The 20,500-nt window shown below is 36.2% G+C and overlaps 1 protein-coding gene across 12 annotated transcripts in view; it reads right to left on the reverse strand.

Annotated features, from left to right (window-relative positions):
- ERC2 (ELKS/RAB6-interacting/CAST family member 2) overlaps positions 1–20,500 on the reverse strand; it is a 490,267-nt gene that overhangs the window by 301,145 nt on the left and 168,622 nt on the right. For all 12 annotated transcript variants that reach the window (XR_009726824.1, XR_009726822.1, XR_009726820.1 and 9 more), the window contains one exon: positions 5,044–5,181. Coding sequence is in view for 3 of the 12 variants with exons in the window: in XM_061362415.1 (XP_061218399.1) it covers positions 5,044–5,181 (138 nt within the window). In the remaining 9 variants the exon portion in view is untranslated. The remainder of the gene's footprint in view (positions 1–5,043; positions 5,182–20,500) is intronic.

Here is a 20,500-nt window from a genome sequence, read left to right on the forward strand (position 1 = left end):
GTTGCCCAGAGAAGCTGCTGCTGCCTCATCCAGGGAAGTGTTTCAGAACAGGGTGGATGGAGCTTGGAGCAACCTGGTCTAGTGGAAGGTGCTCACTATGTCAGGGGTTTGGAACTAGAAGATCTTTAAGGTTCTTCCCAACCCAAACCATTCTATGATTTTATAGGGTACTTCAGGTTATTCCGACTAACAAAAAATATAAATCCTTAACCCCTTGAATATTAGTGCTAGAATGCCAGCCTTCACTAAGTGGAATGGTTTAATAACCATTTAGAATGCACCTAGTGATACTCAGACTTAATTTTATACCATTTCCCTCTTTAAAATTTATTTACCTATATGATTATTTTTCATCTCTAACGAATTAAACATAACACTATTTCATCTTATTAATGAACAGTATAATTCTTTTCTCAGTCAATCACAAAAGAAGACTAATTTATCTGTCAGCCGCATAAGGCTAAATGTCAAAAACGTGTTAAAAGGCCCTAATATACCATGTTTTACTTGATTAACAGCTAACTTGCAGAAATTCCAACAATGTGTTCTTGTTTCAGTCTTATTTGCATTGGCAAGCTTTCCTTATGCACTAATCTAGGACCTCACAGGTCTAATCTATTTAGAATTTTTATCACAGAAGCACTTTATCACAGAAGCAGGAACTGAATTGCCACAGCATATAGCTCTATTATCAGACATGCTCAATTGCTTATCTGCTGTATGCTGCTACAGTAGGACCAACTTTATAAATATCAGCTTCATGAAAGCAACCTCTTGAGCTGCTTTGGGCCACTCCAAGAGCTGAGATATTCTTTGAAAAGCTTCTTGTTAGAACATCAAGGAAGCTGATAGCACTGTTCCATATTGTGATTTTCAAACTGGTTTGGTATTTCTAAAGCTTGTTTTTTGTTTATTGAAATTGTTATTTATCGTTGTCAATTATTTTCAGTATTTACGAGGGGCTCCAAATTTAGGGGTAAAGGACTAAATTAATACCTTTGTCAATGTAGCTATAAAATGCACTCAAAAGTGACTGCAGTTGTGCTAATTTGTTTCTGATTCCTGGCAAGAGAACAAATTATACCAGTAATATCGCCAGGATAACCCAAACATTTAAAGGAGTCCATTTTGGGAAATTTTGATGCTGTTTTATGATGTCTACGATGTTTTCTCATTCATTACCAGCTACTTAGTCACTAAATATGAAAGAAAATCAGAGACAGGTACTTGGGAAAAACTATATTCATAGAATCACAGAATCATAGAATATTTAGGGTTGGAAAGGACCTTAAGATCATCAAGTTCCAACCCCCCTGCCATGGGCAGGGACACCTCATTCTACACCATATCACCCAAGGCCTCCCTTTCATGAAGAACAAGGAGCCACAGTACCTAATTCAGAGACAAAATCTCAATCTGAGTATTTTCAAGAAAAATGCAGGGAAAACATAATGCTCAAACATTTGAGTTTTGGACTTTAAAAATAGCCTCATAATTCATTCGTATCATACGATCATATTTTTTCTTCCAATAGAAACTAAGAAAAGTAATTAAATTCCATTTTACTGAATTGTGGTTAAGCAGGAAGCTATAAACTTGATTTCTGTTTTAAAAGAGCTTCTTGGAGTATTTCCTTCATTATTTTTTAAATTAAAATTCAAAAAAACTGTTAAATTGCCAAAGAATTAAGGGAAATCCAAAAAATTTCACATAATCTCAGAGTAGAAAACATGATTCAGCTATAAAGTTGGTCTGATACAATTTCTAGGAAAAGTAAATAAATAAAAAGCAAGCAATGTATTTCCATGGAAACCAGGTGTTCTTGAATGAAAGCAGCAGCATCCTTTCTTGGGAGCATTACAAATTTAGATTTATAAAAGTACTTACATTGATGCACTTGTTAACAAGAAACTATCACTAAAGGGTTTTTGTTTTCTCCTATTTGGACAAAAATTTATTTCTACCAGTATTTGCAGTGGAAAAAGTAAATATTAATAAAATCTGTAGGTCTTAAGAATGTTACTGTAGGTGGGAAAAGGAATAAGAAAGGTTACTGACTGAGAGCAGCTAGGGTGAGCTGGAATGCTGGACACAAATAGGAATGACACACATATGTAAGAATAAAACGTCAAGGTATTTAGCTGCCAGAAGACACCAGAAAAGTAGACACAATAGTTCATCTGGAGCTTCTATAAGAGGTCTGCTGGCTTCTTTCAATGTGTAAGTACATCCCAGAGACTATAAGATTAAGAAATCTACCCTTGAACGAAATTGTGCATTATTTTTTTGTACAACGAACAATAAAAATCATAGAGAGAAGCTTTTACCATGGAAATTTCCTCTTCATTGTGTCTAATGCTCTTAGATCAAGTTACCGTGCTTTCCTCCTCCATTTTTAATCTAATACACTAATCATTCCTCAACTGTAAAAAGATTTGCCAGTGACTGGGACTGACTTTTAAAAGTTATAAAGCCCATTTCTTAGAGAGGGTTTTATTTAATAATTCTGTATAATGTTTTTCTAACAGTAACAAAGTAGCATTTCTGAAGTAAAATAGAACGATAAGCATATCACTAACATATTGAGTACTTCGCTTTATAGACTGCCACCTAACTTCTAGCAATCTCACTATAAGGACTGAAATAGTCACCAGAAACCACAGCATAACTCAGCTTCACACCACATCTCGAAAGAATCAACTTACAATAGATAACCATTGCCTTCATCAGCTGCAAAAAGACAAAAATCTCTGGCAGAGGAAAACATCCCTTCCAGCCCTGAGCATCCTGTGATTGATTCTATGATTCATTGTATGTGATGCCATTCTCAGCTGACTGTATGTAAGCAAAGTGACTACTTTGCACAGAATTCAACCTTACGGACCCCATCTGAGTTCTAATCAATTCCACTTGGAAAAACCACTAATCACACTGATTCTTTTAAAAAGTGTCTGTTCATACATATCCATGCAATTCCAAATGAAGTTGACATGAACTGCAAAAACACATTTCAGAGAAGCATCAAAGTCTACCAAATTTTTCGAAAATATTAAAACTAGCATCATTTCTTGAACTTTGAATCTCCATCAAATCAATGAAATAAAGCTTGACACACAATTTTCATACCATCAGCGACTCCAGTGTTGCCACATTTCAACTTATCATATACCCAAAGAAACTTTACAGCACAATTTTTAATCAAACTCTGGGACAAATCCTCACTACAATATTGAAAATAATACATCCCGAGTTTAGTAAAATATTACTATTTGTATGCCTGATAATAGAATATTTTATTTTCAGATACATACCAAACTTCAAGATTATAAAAACTTTTTACATTTACTAAAGAGTTTATATTTATTTCAAATGATTTTAGAATGGTAGGGGTACAAAATGACTTGAGAACAACTGTTCACCACTCATTAACTTAGGTTAGCTTTTAACCCAGTACCTCTTAATCTTCTGTATTTCTCGTAATGAGAAGGTAACTATATATGATCTATTCAATAGCTCCACACTAGCTGCTTCTACTCTGAACCCTGGCAAACTGTCATGAATTTAATATTTTCAAGAGAGAAATAACATTACAATTGAAGACAGGTTGCAACTTAGCAAATTAACCAGCTAAGAAGTATTGCATAACTGCACTTTCTCTGAAGTGCTGCAGATATAACTGAGGCAGAAAATGGGATACAAATGGCTTTTGACAATCTACTTCATGCTCAGTCACACGGGAGAACTGGCAAGTTTGCCGTGAGACACTCACACTGCTTTGTACATTGACAACAAGTAGCATCATGGTTAAAGGATGGCTTTAAAATCTCAGCTGCCTCTATAGCATTTTGGGCAAACAACAATGCAGACTAATCTAAAAAAGATCATTTACATGGAGGAAAAACAGACTGAAAAGTACTTTGTGTCTTTTTTTAATCATATGCAGTGAGATTGGCAAGTGCTGTGTCCACATTAGCAGTGAAATTTTAAAGCGCATATAACTTTCTTTACTGCATAAATGCTGCAAGCTTATCTGTATGAAGCCACAGAAATAACAGTAATGCCAACTTTTTCACTGTTGTTAACCAAACAAATGTTAGTAAGATGATCAAACATAGCAACAAATAAAAATATCCAACATTAGCATTTCAGGTGTTAATGCCAACACCACTGTGCCATTTTAGACTCTTATACAGTCATAAATACCTTCATAGGATTACACACTGCAGAATGGCACAGAATATGTTAATTAGTTGCACTCATCTGTGAGCATTTAATATGTATATATATATATATATATAAAGATCTGTAAGCTATAAAAAGTGGATACTTGTACTATTTTTTTTTTTTTTTTGCATGAAAATTCACTTGGATTATCTCGTACTCAAAGTCAACTGAAAGAAAAACCCTGACATCACTGGAACTGGTAGGAATGTTGCCACTAATTCAAACAGTTCAGATTTATCCCTTCTGCTAGGCATTTTCAAATTAAAGGCATGTAGCTTTTAAAGAAAACAAAAAAAATCTCCATTCTTTCATGAAATACAGTTTCTCTTATAAACTAAGTGTAGGAAACCAATAGTGCTAACAGCAAGCCAAGGTAACAGCTGGTACAGTCACCTGATGTTGGCTCTTCAGTTACACTTTGCTTAACAGACAGAAGAACAAGACAATCAAGATCATAAAATCATAAAAATACCCCAGACTCTACCTTCTTTAAGGCAGGTGTCCATGCCTTTCAGTTCTTTCAAGGAACAACCACCCATCTTATTGAATAAGAGAAAAATTTCCCATCTCCTGGGCCATTTACTCCATCCCAATTTAAAAGGCCATCCTTCTTTACCACAGAGCCATGTTTCAGTTCATCAGCTGGGAATCACTCCTTGCCCATCCTACCAGAGCAGAGGCCCCTGCTTTCCTGACAAGGCCCATTTTTAAGTTGGTGTGGCTCCTGTTGAAAGGGCCACACCAACTTAAAAAGACATTTTCTGGACACACTTCACCCTTAATAGCAGCACAAAATGCTGTTTCATGGGAAAACATTACCTTTTCTGAGAGAGCTTCTTCTAAGGTTGCTAGTGCTGTGTCTGTGTTACTAGAATCTGTCTGCAATGACTTCACTCTGTCCTTTAGATTAGTTAGTTGTTTGTCTTTGTCCCTAAGTTGTTCCTGTAGATTTTCAATCTGAAAATAAAAACAGATTAGAATATTATCAGCCTTGTTTTAACATTCAAAGAGTGGGTGCTAGCATCAACTGAATGTATACATATTACATGATACATATGCCCTAGTACACTGCAAAGTTTTTACATGGTATAATGTCAACAGTTTTTAATTTCTGTCCTTCCTATTTTGTTTTCCTTTGCTAAGAAGTATTGCTTTCTAATAAATTACAGGAAAAATCTCAGTGGGGTCAGGTATTTTATTATTTAAATATTTTCTGATACTAACCACTTTAGTTTAAGGTACTGCATTATCTCAGTAATTCAAAGTATGTGTGGAATTACCCCTTTAGATTATTCTAGTTGCAATAAGAAGCACAAAGAAAGAGAGAGGCAAAGCAAGTTTAGTAAGCCTTAAACTGAAGAAGAAAGACAACCTACCTATCTAAAAACCTCTTCTTCCATGGCATGCTGCTGTAAAGGAAACTCACCTGGACAGAGTTCAGGATGCTTATATTTCAAAACCCAAACCCAGAAACAAGAAGAAAACAAAACAAACCAAACGTCACCATTTGCGTTCACTTTCTTCATCTGCATGAAGATTTAAAGTATGTCACTCTATTTTGGATATTAAAACAGCTTTAAATGGATGTAGTTCTTCCTCTAGTGAGTATTTAAACATATTGCTAAGGTACTTATAAACACACTGATCTGTTAAACAGGTCATGATTTATAGTGGTTAAGTCAGAAACGTTTTGCACAAAAAATTGTTCACAGGACCACGTAGATTTTGGAAGCAAATCTGAACAGAAGGACTCAGCTTCTGATTATCATGGCAATCGTCTTCTACGGCTGATGACCTTCTGGGCATAAGGCAGAGAAGATGTGGTATGGTATGTCATGTGTGCAAATTTTATTAACTGTCTGTCGGAAGAACCAACATCCCTCCATCCTACACTCCTTCTGCCACTCACTATTACGCCACTTACATAAAACCAAAAATTATTCCATAATACATCTAACATTTGTTCTACAAATAAAGAGCAACAAGAAAAATAAGTAATCTATTATTTTGTCTATATTATAATAATTAATAAGCCTATATTATTTCTACTATCTGACTAATACAACCAGATATGCCTAAATCCATACAGTGTCATCTGTTCAAAACAGGTTTTAAATATGCTGTTAAAATTAGAGAAATTATTACTGTCAACAGAGATTCAAATTCTTACTTTTGTCGGTGATTTTACACTTTGGATCATGTTCTGTTGCTACTGAAATCAATTTTTGCTGTTCATTTCATAATGTAATGTAATATTTCTCATGGCCAATATAACTTCCATTTAAAGAAATTCAGATTGTAACAGAAGCAGGATCCCTCATAATTACTGTTCTTTTACAAACCTGAAGCTGAATTCAGTGCATGTGCAGCTCTGCAGAAGTCAACACCTGAGTCAATAAAAATTTAGTCTCCATATACAAAAATGCATCAGTATAAGCAAACACACTTTAATCTGCAGCATACTTTAGTAAAAATTCTCCTCATGCTGTGTTACACATGTGCATGAAAAGAAGCCTGAAGTTAAGTTTTGACATCATATATATCTATAATTAACAAATCATAAAATCCAGAGTACAGCTGTGTGCACTGTATAAAGTTTGTTTAAATAAGTTTAGATTTTAAAAGAACTTAAATAAAAATTAAAAGTAAAAAAAAATAAATTTGAAAGTCAGTTTGGAGGAGCACATTACAATTAGAAATTCTTTATAACAGTGTGGCAAATACAAGCAGCACTGCAGATCTTTTGGGTTCTTCTACATAGTTTGGTATGTCAGATTGCTGCTACAGCCAAAGATTCCACTTGCGCTGTAAACTACAAAATACTAAGGTACATATAGAAAGGTTTTTGGGGAAGACCTGACATAGAATAGCTCACTCTTGTAAACCACCTCTCGTAACATTTTTCCTCGTGTGTATATTTTATACAGATACAGAAATACGATACATGTGTTAATGAGTTAAGAACTTTTTATTTTATGGCATGTGTATTAGTCACATCTAAAATTACATTAACTGGCATTCAGAGGACTGCACACTATGTTTCTTTACTTTCATCCAAGTATTAACGATTCCAACAACTACCTCATGACACCCTGTGGAATACTTCAGCAATTGCACATATCATCATCACCAAAATAAATTCTCCAGCAAAAAGGGAAATAAAACAGGGGAGTGCATATTGATTACATGTTCTTTGAAACAGAGTTAAGATCTGGTCCTTTATTACCATCAGCTTGACCTACCAATTCTAGGCACCCTAAATTAAAGTACTTATTTCCTATGCACAGTGCTTATCTGAATTCCACAGCATTTACACTATTTCCTTCCTCTTAAAACTAATTTAAAATATGATCCAACCTTTAACCAAGAAAACATGTTCTAAAATCATTCAGCATTTACAAAATTCTTTCCTCAGAGGTAAAGAGAACAGGCAGCAAATTAAAAACATCCCCACTGAATCACAACTACTTTAAAATAAGTCATTCAACGCATAGTCCATAGATAAAATAAGAGGAAAGGATCTGATTATTCTTCTATTTGTGCTATATAAATCTGAAGGAAATACTTTGATGGGAACAGGACCACACTGGGGTATGTGAAAGCAGAATCAGTACACAGAGTATTTGTTTGGTTGCTGGGATGGGCACAGGATTATTAACAAAGAACTGCTAATGTAGACAAGATTTTATGACCAGTTAAGCACAAAGAGTTCTCTCAAAAGATTACAGGAGATGAAGAGATTGAGCAGTCTCACATGCTAAAATGCTGGAACACAAGATATGACATAGTTTTTCCTGGGTTTCTTAAACCCAGAAAGAACAACAAACCCTCTGGTAACCTCTGTCACTCTCCAGCATATATTTAGGCACAAGCATATATGCAAGGATACAATTTTATTGCTGAATAATGACTTACTTTCACACATGTCTGAATTCAATTTATGCAAGGGACTGTTAAGACATTCTTAATCCTCAAGCACTTATATTTTTATCTGTTAGGAAATGACTTACTGTGTAGTTTTGTCAACATGTAATTCTTAACTCTGTAAACTGTTACGTCCCTGTCGTGAACTGTCTGAAGAGAAACTGCCCCCGAAATTTGTTCTGTATTTCATAACGTGTTTATTCCCAGACACTGACTTTAGTCCCTTTAAAAAACAATGCCCTTACAGATAAATGTTTTTCCTATGAAGCATCCTGTCAATAAACTGCAAGTGCTAATCTTGTCACTTTTTGGTGAAGTTTTAGGAATGTTTCTTAAATACTCAAGGGATTAAATTAAATCTCACCCACAGACAGACTTTAAAATTCTATAGTAACCCAAGTTCTCAAAAGGAAATTACTTTCATTATCAAAATTAAGGTAGTGTACCAACAAATCTGAAAGAAAGTTCTATAATAAAAGAAAATGTTCCATGTTATAACAATCTGCCTTTAGAGATACACACTAAAGTAGAAGAGAGAAATTATCAGAAGCTTCCTGGGCCTAGCTAGTGAAACCAGAAAACCACATACTTTCCTCCCAGCTCTGTATTTGAGTTTTAAATAACTCAACATGTATTTTGTAACAATGGGGTTTTAATCCTATAATTCATTTTGTTCCATTCTAAATTTCTCTAAGATGAACTCGTTGAGACTAATTTTGTCTGAAAACACCGGTCACGTCTGTTCCAGTGAGGTAGATCAGTAACACAAGTTTAGTTTAATTTTAATTTAGAACTGAAACACAGGGGAGGAAACAGGACATTTTAATGTTTCATATTCACTATTAAAAAAAAAAAAAAAAAAAGAGCTCCTCACTATTTTAAGGAAAAAAAAAATTCTACTGAACAATTTCCCAAGCATTGGTACATTCTGCTTTGAACAGTTAATGGAATTACAACAAAAGAGATTTAACAAACAACAGCATTCATTCAACAAAAAGACTAATTATAACTACTTTAAACCTTAGCACTCATGCAGGTGCCTCATAGATATACATAAAAGACAAAAAAGCTGTTATCTATTCATGAAAACAGAAAACAATTGCTTAGGTATTGTTCAAAGGCAAATACTCTGTATGTCTATATACAATTTACTGTTATTTGTAAGACTCATAATAAATGTTCTGTCTCATGTGATCCTTTTCAGAAACATCTCAGTATATCCCAGAACATGAAACCAGCTCTGGTAGTGACTCAGTAAAATAGAAGTATGTACAGATGTCCTAACATCTCCATTCATTTATATGTGTGTGTACATGCATAATTTGTAATGAAATACTCAAGAAAAAAATGAAATCATTTTTCCCTACCATGCCTGTAAAAATATTACTACCTGAAAGCTCACGATACAGAGGCATAGTTTTTGGCAAGCACTATAGGTCTTCAGCCAGAAATTTTTATCAGTTATTAAATATCAGGTCAGCCAGAATATTTAAAAATTAACAGGCCTTACCACAGCTATTTGAAGTTTCACCCTATGGGGCGAGAGGGGGAAGCTATGGCTCCAAAGCCTTACACTAACATTCATGATATGACCTAAATACATTTTTGCAGTTCAAACAGGATTTTAATTACCAGAATGAGTTCATTGAAGGGGAACTTCAACAGTTTGACATTGCATAATGGTCTTTCATTTCAAAAGAGACTAGCCCCCAAAGTGTTCCATAATGCAGTACCACTAACTTTCACCTTGTTTTCCTTCCTTTTAAGCAGGTAGACAGAAAAATATTAATTAGGAGTATCTTTTCAAATGTAAAAATACATATAGATTCAAAAAATTAAAACAAATGTTACCTTAAAAAAATATGCTATAATATAAAGCTCTCTAAAATGCTATAAAAATGGAAGTTTGCTACTTGGAATTAAATATATCTATTGAAGTATAAGGTTTGCACTAATCTTTGGTTTTGCCAAGGTAATTGGAAAAAAGCTTGGTAATCTAATCGTGGCATAAAATAATCTCAGATTTCATAAGCAGTTCCAATAGCTTTCATTATTTTGCTCCACAAGACTTTTTTAAACATCTGAGATTTCAGATAGCCCAAAGCATTATGACCAGCTCAATCCTACACTATGAGTATGACAGTAGGTTACTAAACCAGAGACAATAAAGGCATTTGTAAAGCTGTCCATAAATTGTACACAACCCTTCAGGTTATGTAAAACACTTCCAGCCAGGGATACAGTGCATATGCAAGAAGAAAGCAGTCTCCAATGGGTCTGCAAGGTTTTCACAGAAGAGGACTGATCTGTCTGAATAGTTGTTACCTAAACTTCCTTTAGGACTACAGTTCAAAGTAGCAAACAAAGTGCACCTGCACAGCAACTGTCACAAAGGAGCTAATGAAGCAAATGCTGCTTCAGACACCAGCCCTCACATTAACCTGACGACGAGAGCAATAGAGAAGTGGCATGAGCTAGTAATTACCCTATAGCTACCTTTCCAATTCACATAGTCCAAGGAGGAAAGAAAACAGTCTTTCAGAATTTTGCTCTACTTGACAAGCTTAAAAAACAGAAAAAGACCTAAGACCATAGTAAGAAACCAGAAAAAAAAAGTAAACAGAGTATTTTTCCTCAGGTACATTTACATTGTTTCCCTCTGAAGTTACAACATTTTTACGTAACACATTTTCTGCTTCTTTAAATTTCTGCTGTTCTATTTAAGTTTCTGCTGTTAGGATTACACAGCTAATCAGATTTAAACTGTGGACAGAAAACTTTTATGGTTGTTCATTATTCTTATACCAAAGATGATTTTTTCTTTTCTACCCACTAGACTTACATTGCTAAGAACCACCTGCTTGTGCCCATTTTATCCAAAATACCAGAACTATCTTTCCTTTTGCTTCATTTGAACTTGCAAATCTTTATATGCAAACTTGCCTCTAACAAAGTAACAAGTGCTTCCGGTCAGGAGGATATTACACAGTGTTTAAGCAACGTAAGGCTTCAAATTCTAATTGGTGTCCTCACAGAAATAGTGCAATATAAAATACTACATTATTTCACACATGAAATTAAAGCATTTGTCACATGATTTTTTTTTATTGGTGAAATCAATTCATCTCTTTTTCAACACATTTTGTTGGGTAACGTTATCACATTATTTATTGCATTAATGTATATAATGCCTTTCTAAAACAATTTTGTATAAAATCGCTCCAATAAAACAACACAAAACAAGGACTTACCCAAGATATACCTTTATACTTACAAAATACTACTATTATTCAGTATTAACATTGTCAACTGAGTACTTACAGGGAAACTATGCCCCATGGATTTATGCTGTCCTTTGTAATGTGGACTGACACGTTAAGTAAGCCAAGTGTCCCATTTCATAGAGAACAAATGTCAAGTCTTGGGATGACATACTAAGTACAACTAATCTGTTAGGCAAGGAAGGCTACGTGTAAAGACACTTGTGAAAGACTGCATGAGAATTTGATCTTTGCCTTGCTCAGTAGCTACCATAAACTCTCTTGACAAAACGAGCACTGTGAATTCAGCTGAAATTCTGAGCTGAAGAAGCAAGTGCTTGCTTCATGCTTCTTATCACTTGTATTCCAGGACTATCGCATACTTAATTCCAATTTCTTGTCAACCTGCAGAAACTGTCACTAGCGTACTAAATAAAGCATTAAAATGCATACTGCAAATTAACCCACATAAAAAGTTAAAGATACTAACCCCCATGAAAAGAAATTGATAAAATGAAGATGTGTATTCTATTTCTGCACTTGGTATGAAATCATGCAGAAAAGAGAGGGCAACTCATTTTTGTTTATTCACAAGCAAAAACTGAATGTGTAAATTTACAGTAGTGTCAACAGGACATGAGACAGATTATCAACCGCAAGCACTCTTCAAAAGAAATCAGCTACACAGGGTGTATGGCTCACTCCTCAAGCAATTGAATAAGGAAGAAAAACACCTGAAAATACTACCATTAGAGAGAAAGTGGATATGCAAGATCAATAGCAAAGATGACATCTTGCCTCCAAAAGGGAAAGTTGAAAATTATAACAAAAATGCAAACAAAGATAATACAGAAAGCAATACTTTGGATGAAAAAATGATGCTCTTACTACTGAGCACAAAAGCTGCAGTAGCAACCAAACATAAAGAATATACCAGACAAACATAAACAAGAGTTTACACAGATGCTGACATCTGGAGATGGGAATTTCCAAGGAATGAAATGAAATGAAGAAAAAAATCTGATATCAAATGGATACATGCATTTGTAACAACAACGAAAATAAACAGAAAAACATGGCAGCAGCAGAAGTGGCTGTCTTGTAAATGAATTTCCAAGTCTGTCACCACATATCTTATCAATTCCTATGTTTCATCCTGAATTCCCCACTAGCACCAACAGGGCCTCCAGGAGGAAAGACACAAAGACAGGTGTCTTGCAGTTAAGACTTCCTCTGCTTGCAGTTGTTAGACTTCCTGTTTGAACTATCAGTAATGGCAGCAAGTTCTGCATCAGTATCTTTCTTATCTTTTCCTCTCAAACTGCAAAGCTGGAGATATTTTCAAGGCCAGTAATGAGAATTCAGGTACTTATCCAATGTGGTTTTCAGTTTTGATTTTTTTTCATTTATTTTAAAGGAACAAATAAGGCTGAAAATTTCATATGCAATTTCTATACCAAGGTTAACAGTCAATGATCTTAAGGTTTCTTTCCAACCTAAATGATTCTATTACCATCACCAATTGGTCCCAATACTTAGTTGTTATTCTGGAAAGGAAAAACAGAAGAATTCATACTTTATTTATATTTTTACAATGTCCGAAATATAGCATGATTGCAGTCATATATTACACTTGATGGAAAATGCTTTATCAGCATTATTTTATTAGAATGCCTTATTATTTTGTTCCATAAAAATAGGGAAATGCATTTCTTACATTTCCTTTTCCCATTAGTTTATAACCAAATGAACTGTTCTCAAAATTCCCACATACTTCACAGGCACAGTAACCTGAAAAGAAATAAGGTCTTCACAGGTTTGCAGTACTGGAAGCCCACTTTCATAGAAGCTCTACAAACAAAATTTCAGCCCTTCAACTACTCTTAGCTGTCCCATAGCTGCAGGGCTCTGTCACCTGAACAGCAAGCACTAATAGTTGCTTTTAAACTGTATCTTAATACAAGTGTTTTGTCAGGTTTGCTTACAGCAAATCACAGTCCTAAGGAGCTTGTGACTTAGGAATACAGGAATATTTTAAGGTCTAGAAGACATTCTTGCTACTAAACAGTTTAGTCACGTATGTTTTACTCTGTCTATCTATTCATTTGATAGTCTACTCAACACATTCACCACAGCACAGCTGTAAAGCTGCAAGGAACAAAAAGGATATGATTCATGAAGACATGCATCCCACCTAGAAGGAAGTGCTGCAGGAGGGCCAGGAGACCTCCTTGGGTGGATAATGAGCTGCTGAGGAAAATTCAAATGAAAAAAGAGGCTTATAAAAAGTGGAAGCAAGGACAGGCAGCCTGGGAAGAGTACAGGGTTATTGTCCATGAAGCTAGGGACCAGGTTAGGAAAGCTAAGGCCCAGTTAGAATTAAACTTGGCTAGTGATATTAAGGATAACAGGAAGAGATTCTGCAGGTACAGAGCAAATAAAAAACAGACTAGGGAGAATGTAGGCCCCCTCAGGAAGCTCTTGGGAGAACTAGCTACACAGGATTTGGAGAAGGCTGAGGTTCTCAATGACTTCTTTGCCTTGGTCTTCACTGGCAAATCCTCTGACCGCACCACCCAAGTCTTGGAAGGCAGACACAGGGACTGTGAGAATGAAGACCTTGGGCCCAATGTAGGAGAGGATCTGGTTCAAGACCATCTTAAAAATCTGAACGTGCACAAGTCCATGGGTCCTGATGAAATCCATCCGTGTGTCCTGAAGGAGCTGGCGAATGAAGTTGCTAAGGCGCTGGCCATCATATTTGAAAAATCATGGCAGTCAGGTGAAGTTCCTGACAACTGGAAAAAGGGAAATATAACCCCCTTTTTCAAGAAGGGGAAAATGGATGACCCAAGGAATTACAGACCAGTCAGTCTCACCTTTGTGCCTGGCAAAATCTTGGAGCAGATTCTCCTGGAAGGCATGCTAAGGCACATGAAAGTCAACAAGGTGCTTGGTGACAGCCAGCATGGCTTCACTAAGGGGAAATCCTGCCTGACCAATGTGGTTGCCTTCTATGATGGGGCTACAGAACTGATAACAGGGGTAGAGCAGTTGATGTCATCTACCCGGACTTGTATACAGCATTCTACACTGTCCCACATGACATCCTTGTCTCTAAATTGGAGAGACATCAATTTGATGAATGGACCACTCGGTGGATAAAGAACTGGATGGATGGCCATACACAAACAGTTGTGGTCAATGGCTCAATGTCCAGCTGGAGACCAGTAACGAGTGGTGTCCCTCAGGGATCGGTGTTGGGAACAGTCTTGTTTAAGATCTTTGCCGCTGACATGGACAGTGGGATTGAGTGCACCCTCAGCAAGTTTGCCGATGACACCAAGCTGTGTGGTTTGGTTGATACGCTGGAGGGAAGGAATGCCATCCAGAGGGACCTTGACACACTTGTGAGGTGGACTGATGCCAACCCCATGAAGTTTAACCATGACAAGTGCAAGGTCCTACACCTGCGTCGGAGCAATCCCAGGCACAGCTACAGGCTGGGCAGAGAAGAGATTCAGAGCAGCCCTGTGGAGAATGACCTGGGGGTGCTGGTCGATGAGAAAATGAACATGAGCCAGCTTCTGTGTGCGCTTGCAGCCCAGAAAGCCAACCGTATCCTGGGCTGCATCAAAAGGAGTGTGACCAGCAGGTCGAAGGAGGTGATCCTGCCCCTCTACGCTGCTCTCCTGAGACCTCACTTGCAGTATTGTGTGCAGTTCTGGTGTCCTCAACATAAAAAGGACATGGATCTGTTGGAACTAGTCCAGAGGAGGGCCATGAGGCTGATCAGGGAGTGGAGCACCTCCCATATGAAGATTGGCTGAGAAAGTTGGGTCCGTTCAGCCTGGAGAAGAGAAGGCTGCGTGCAGACCTCATAGCAGCCTTCCAGTATCTGAAGGGGGCCTATAGGGATGCTGAGGAGGGACTCTTTATTAGGGACTGTAGTGATAGGACAAGGGGTAACGGGTTAAAACTTAAACAGGGGAAGTTTAGATTGGATATAAGGAGGAAATTCTTTCCTGTTAGGGTGGTGAGGCACTGGAATAGGTTGCCCAGGAAGGTTGTGAATGCTCCATCCCTGGCAGTGTTCAAGGCCAGGTTGGACGAGGTCTTGGGTGATATGGTTTAGTGGGAGGTGTCCCTGCCCATGGCAGGGGGGTTGGAACTTGATGATCTTAAGGTCCTTTCCAATCTTAACTATTCTATGATTCTATGAAATTTGCATTGATATCAAGCTTCTGAGCAGATGTTACACAGTAATTAAACTTTCTTAAAGTAGGCTGAGGAAGGAAGTAAGGCCATGGTAGAATCAAGAGATCTACTCACATAAGGCACAAGTATTCCCCATGCCATTACATATTCTGTATGATTCAGTTTGTTAACATACAGAATATCAACTGAGTTTTAGTAAACCCTTAGGGAAAACAGTACAGAAGCATACAGGATCATTACGGTATCCAAAACAACAAAAAATCCAATAGGATTGGATGTTTACCATTTTCTGGGAATATGCATACACTCTGGTCAGTACCTGCAATGAAGCGCTGCTATACGTGCCCAGAAAAAAAAAAAAAACAAAAAAACAAAAAAACCAAACAAACAAACAAAAAAAACACCAGTTTTTCTCACTGGAAACGTCCATGTATTATCTCATGTACGTTTTAGAAACTGCGAGCATCCTAATACATCAATAAATAGAAGCAAATGCAATTAAAACTGGGGATCAAAAGCGACAAATCTCTTTTCTTGTTCTCCCAAAAGTAGCATGTTTCTTTCATTGTGCAATCACTGCAGGAAATATTTCACCCATTGTTACTTACTGAGATTCTAGATTCCTGCATTCTAGATAATACAGGATTCAAATTCTGGGTATAGGAAGATTCAGAGGTATCAACAAGCATTAAAAAGGAAAATGCATGAACTGATTTTTCCTACAGAAAGAAGAAAACTCCTCTAGGGCTGCTTAAAGAAAGGATCTGCCCTCAAGTCAGCTGATACTTTTACAGGGCTAGAAAAGCAGGTCAGTGGGCAAACTGAGCCAAGAGAGAAGGCTGTCACACAGAAAGGAGCTCCTGGACTGAAAGTTCAGCTTCTGTTGCCAGACTCTAGCTGAGAAAGAGCTGGAACTTAATGCTAAAATTAACCTTCACAAGGAAGCTAGCCAAAAGAAGCCTGGGTTGATAATATCCACTCGTGTATCTGGAAATACTCAGTTTCTGTCTCCTCTTCAGGGACCAATAAATTCTCTGAACAAAACAGCTTGACTCTTGGACTCTTCTAAGCAGCACTCAGTCTTGTGAGACATCCATTGAAAAGTTTTTGTTATGTATTTATTGTGATATAAATGTGACAGGTATTTTCCAGATAGCAAATATAATAATACAAAATAGACTAACACATAATTCCAGTTAGAAAATAAGAAGAGCTAGACATTAATTCTTAACAAAGTAATACTTGTAACAACTGTCTGTACATATTCAGGCCCAGATTTTCAAGCTAGGTTAGTTGGGTATGAATTCCTACATCTCACATTTTACATGTCACAGGGTAATGACTGCTGAACTTTTTTTGAAGTCTAGCCTAATTGCACCTGAAAATATGACCTGTATCACTTCTTCAAGTTAACCATGAAGAATTATACCTTTCTGCTCAATCCTACCTTTTGGGTATTTGAAAATATCTGACAATTTGCTACTCATGGCCAGTTTCGTAGTATTTGGTACAAATGCATATAAAAAGGACGTATCAACTTATGCAATAACTTCTCAAGACAGCTTTGCATGGAAAACTGTTACACTATGTCTTATGCAAGCCAGGGAACTACATATACTCTAAGTCTATATACATGTAAACTCACAGAAAAAAAGCCGCTTTGGTAGACTTACATTAACACAAATCATTTAAGATGAACAGTGATCCACCTTTTACTTTGTATCCTGAAATTCCTTTTCTGTCTCTATCAAGTGAGAAGACCTCTGCCCAAATTAAAAACTGACAGCACATCTCATAAAAAAGTTAAAAGGTGGTGGGAAGAAAGGCAGCACAAGTTGCACAAACAAGTGCTGGGCAACCGGGAATATTGAAAAGGGACGCTACACAGGAAATAGAGTAAGAACAGGCAACTCAAGGGCTGCAGAAAGAAAGCAAGAGCTGGTTAGACAGTAGTATGGGAAGTCTTCCAGAGAAATAAACACACAGAAATCAACATGCTGGATAACATGAATGCCAAGTAACACAGGATGTGTATACTGTGTGCAATATTTTAGAATACACTTATATAAAAATGGAAATACACAGAGAAATAGAAAATTAACAGAAGCTTTGAAATAGATGACCAATTTGTTCTGAAAGCAGATTAAGGTTTTAGTATCCAATAAGAAGCTAAAAAGTATATTATTTCATTTTAAATACAATTATTTCACTTCAGAATGTTACTAAAGTAAACGCAGTCATTAAAGAGCAATAGAGTGCTGATCAACAAGCAGCATTCATCAAAGAAACCAAAGCAGTGAAACAGGAACACTCTCCATCAGTAAAAGACTAAAAAGAGTTTAGGAAAATAACAAGAGGAATGATTTACCAAAACTTATCCTGAGTTACGATTTTACATACTTAGGAAAATGATTAAGATAGGAAACCAGACAGACATCCAGAAGAGACTTATTTCTAATTACAGAAAAGAGCCATCATCCAGAGTTCTGAATTAAAGGCACAATTACGAAGTGTACTTCTCTTCAAAGCAAAAAGGTTGAGCGGGTTCTGATACAGAGGGGCTGGAAGCCTGGCTTAATCCCTAGAGAAGATGCAATGTTTTCATTCACTGTAACAATCTCTTTCCAATCCTGCTTGTGGGCAGTGGAACACAGTATGATACTCTAAGATCCTTTCCAGGACTCTGGCCTAAGTTACACTTAGCACTGAAAAATCTACAGTAATTGAATTTCCTTTCCTATTTAAAGGCTATCCAATCACTTAACAGATCTCCTTGTCAATCTGATTTCATGCTACTCCTTTACTAAGTTTTCAACTGTCCAAAATAATTTCTCCTCTTTTGTGATATTTATATTTTCAGAATATTAGAACAAAAATACCCACCTAAAGATCTATCAGTTTTAGTCAGATACCTGTACAGTCTCTAACTACTTTTGTCTCTTTCACATTTACACTACTGTTCTGACAAGGAGGCATCTGAAATCAAGCATGGTTTTCCAGGTGGGATGACACAAAGGCCTTCTAGAGAGAGGTTATCATCATCTGTTTTGCTATCCAGCATTCCCACAGACAGAAATATTAGCAATTTTTACAACCATATCCCATTGCAAAGACTGTTCTGAACTGCTATCAACAGTTCCCTTCAGCCTCCTGGCATTAACACTACATTTCTTTTTCAGGCTGGTCACTACTCTTTTTCCCCATCTGCATTTAAACTTGGGTTTGGTTTTGTTGTTGTTTTTTTTCCTAAGAGAAACACAGAGGAACACTTTCTAAATATTCCAAGAAAAAAATCTGCCTACTCACTCCAAGTGAGTCCCCCTCATCCTAACCGTAGTTTCCCATTTATCCCTTTTCATACTTCTTCAATTCACTTCAATAAATACAGGGATTGGGGGTTTTATTAATTACCTGAAGGATTTTTTTACTTTATTCTTATTATCTTTTGTTTATTCTTTCCATATTCAATTCAGAAGTATGTTTTATAATAAAATACTTCAAGCTTAGTAGGCCACAGCTCCACTGAGGTATCATATACAACTCCGTTGACAATCCAGTTAAAAAATTAACACCAAATTTAAAATCTATCATGACCAGTGGTCTCCCAGGGTGTTTTGCCTATTTTTCACATACTTTTAATTTACGCACATATGCATTGTAATACTTTCAGAATAGCTGGTTTGTTTATACCAACACCACTATATATTTCTATTGATGGCTTAGGGTTACCCTTTAAATTACCAGCTTGAGTGAAAGAAAGTAATACCTTTATTTCTTTTCCTGGGAAGTTTAAGGAGACATTTAACATGCTTTGTAAGGTTTGAATTTGAAACTCAATATATATCTCATTTAAGCAACTGCTACAGTTTTGACTCCAGTGGAAAACTATAAAAGATAAAGTCTAGACAAAAACAAAATAAATGCACTTTACACATCACACTATTCTACAGGACAGTGTAACTCAGACCATATACAATTATGAGTATAGCAAATAACTAACATTTACTGCAGAATGCACCAACTCATTTTGTTAGAAGCTTCTGGTCATAAACTACATTATAACAGTATCTGATATCTTTTCTTATGTTAATAGCTCCATAACATGTCTTTTACATAGAACTGTATGACAATATTAAAAATATTTGGTATGCACTTCAAAAGTACAGACAGGTAATTCACTTGACATTTAGTGTAAGTTTAACTGCTCCAAAACATAGAGAACTTTCAGTATGCTTTCTTTAATTCAGAGACTTTCAGATAAGTGTACTGATTTTAATTCTAAATGGCAAGTTGATTTTATAGAACACCTAAATCAAACATTTCACACCTGAACAAGAAAAAACAAAACCCTGTAAGTAGAGCACTTTAAAACTGCTCTGTCATCTTTAAATCTTAATTACAAACCTCTTCCTACAGCCTTACAAAATTATTCAGAGATCTCCAATATTCTTTTACTTCCCAGTTTCCCTGTAAAATATTGTAAAAAATAATATTTCATCAAAATCAACTGAGGAAAAATATTAAACTTTATACTTCCTTACTTTCAGAGTAGTAAGGGGGCAGACAGGTTGAAGAGGGAGAAGGAAAGCCCTAAAAATGGAAAATAATTTTAGATGAACAAAAATCTGTAACAGCAAAAAATTTTACATTGAAAGTAAAAATAACAAGCTTGCCCCCTAGCTACAAAAAAAAATGAAGGATGGCTATATGAATTAAATACAGCTATGTTGATTGGTACTAGAAGAGCATCCTGCCCTGAGAAATTGCATTCAATAGAGAACCCAGTTTCACATGGTACTATTTTTATATGAGTTTCCTTAAGTGCCAGTGGTAAAAAGGAGGGAAAAAGCCAGCAGAGGAGCTTAAACAGTTAT

Source organism: Neopsephotus bourkii, unplaced genomic scaffold (assembly GCF_033783945.1).
Source record: "Neopsephotus bourkii isolate Nb327-2 ecotype Australia unplaced genomic scaffold, CSIRO-AGI_Nbou_v1 NB_1120, whole genome shotgun sequence".
NCBI classification, from domain to species: Eukaryota; Metazoa; Chordata; class Aves; order Psittaciformes; family Psittacidae; genus Neopsephotus; species Neopsephotus bourkii.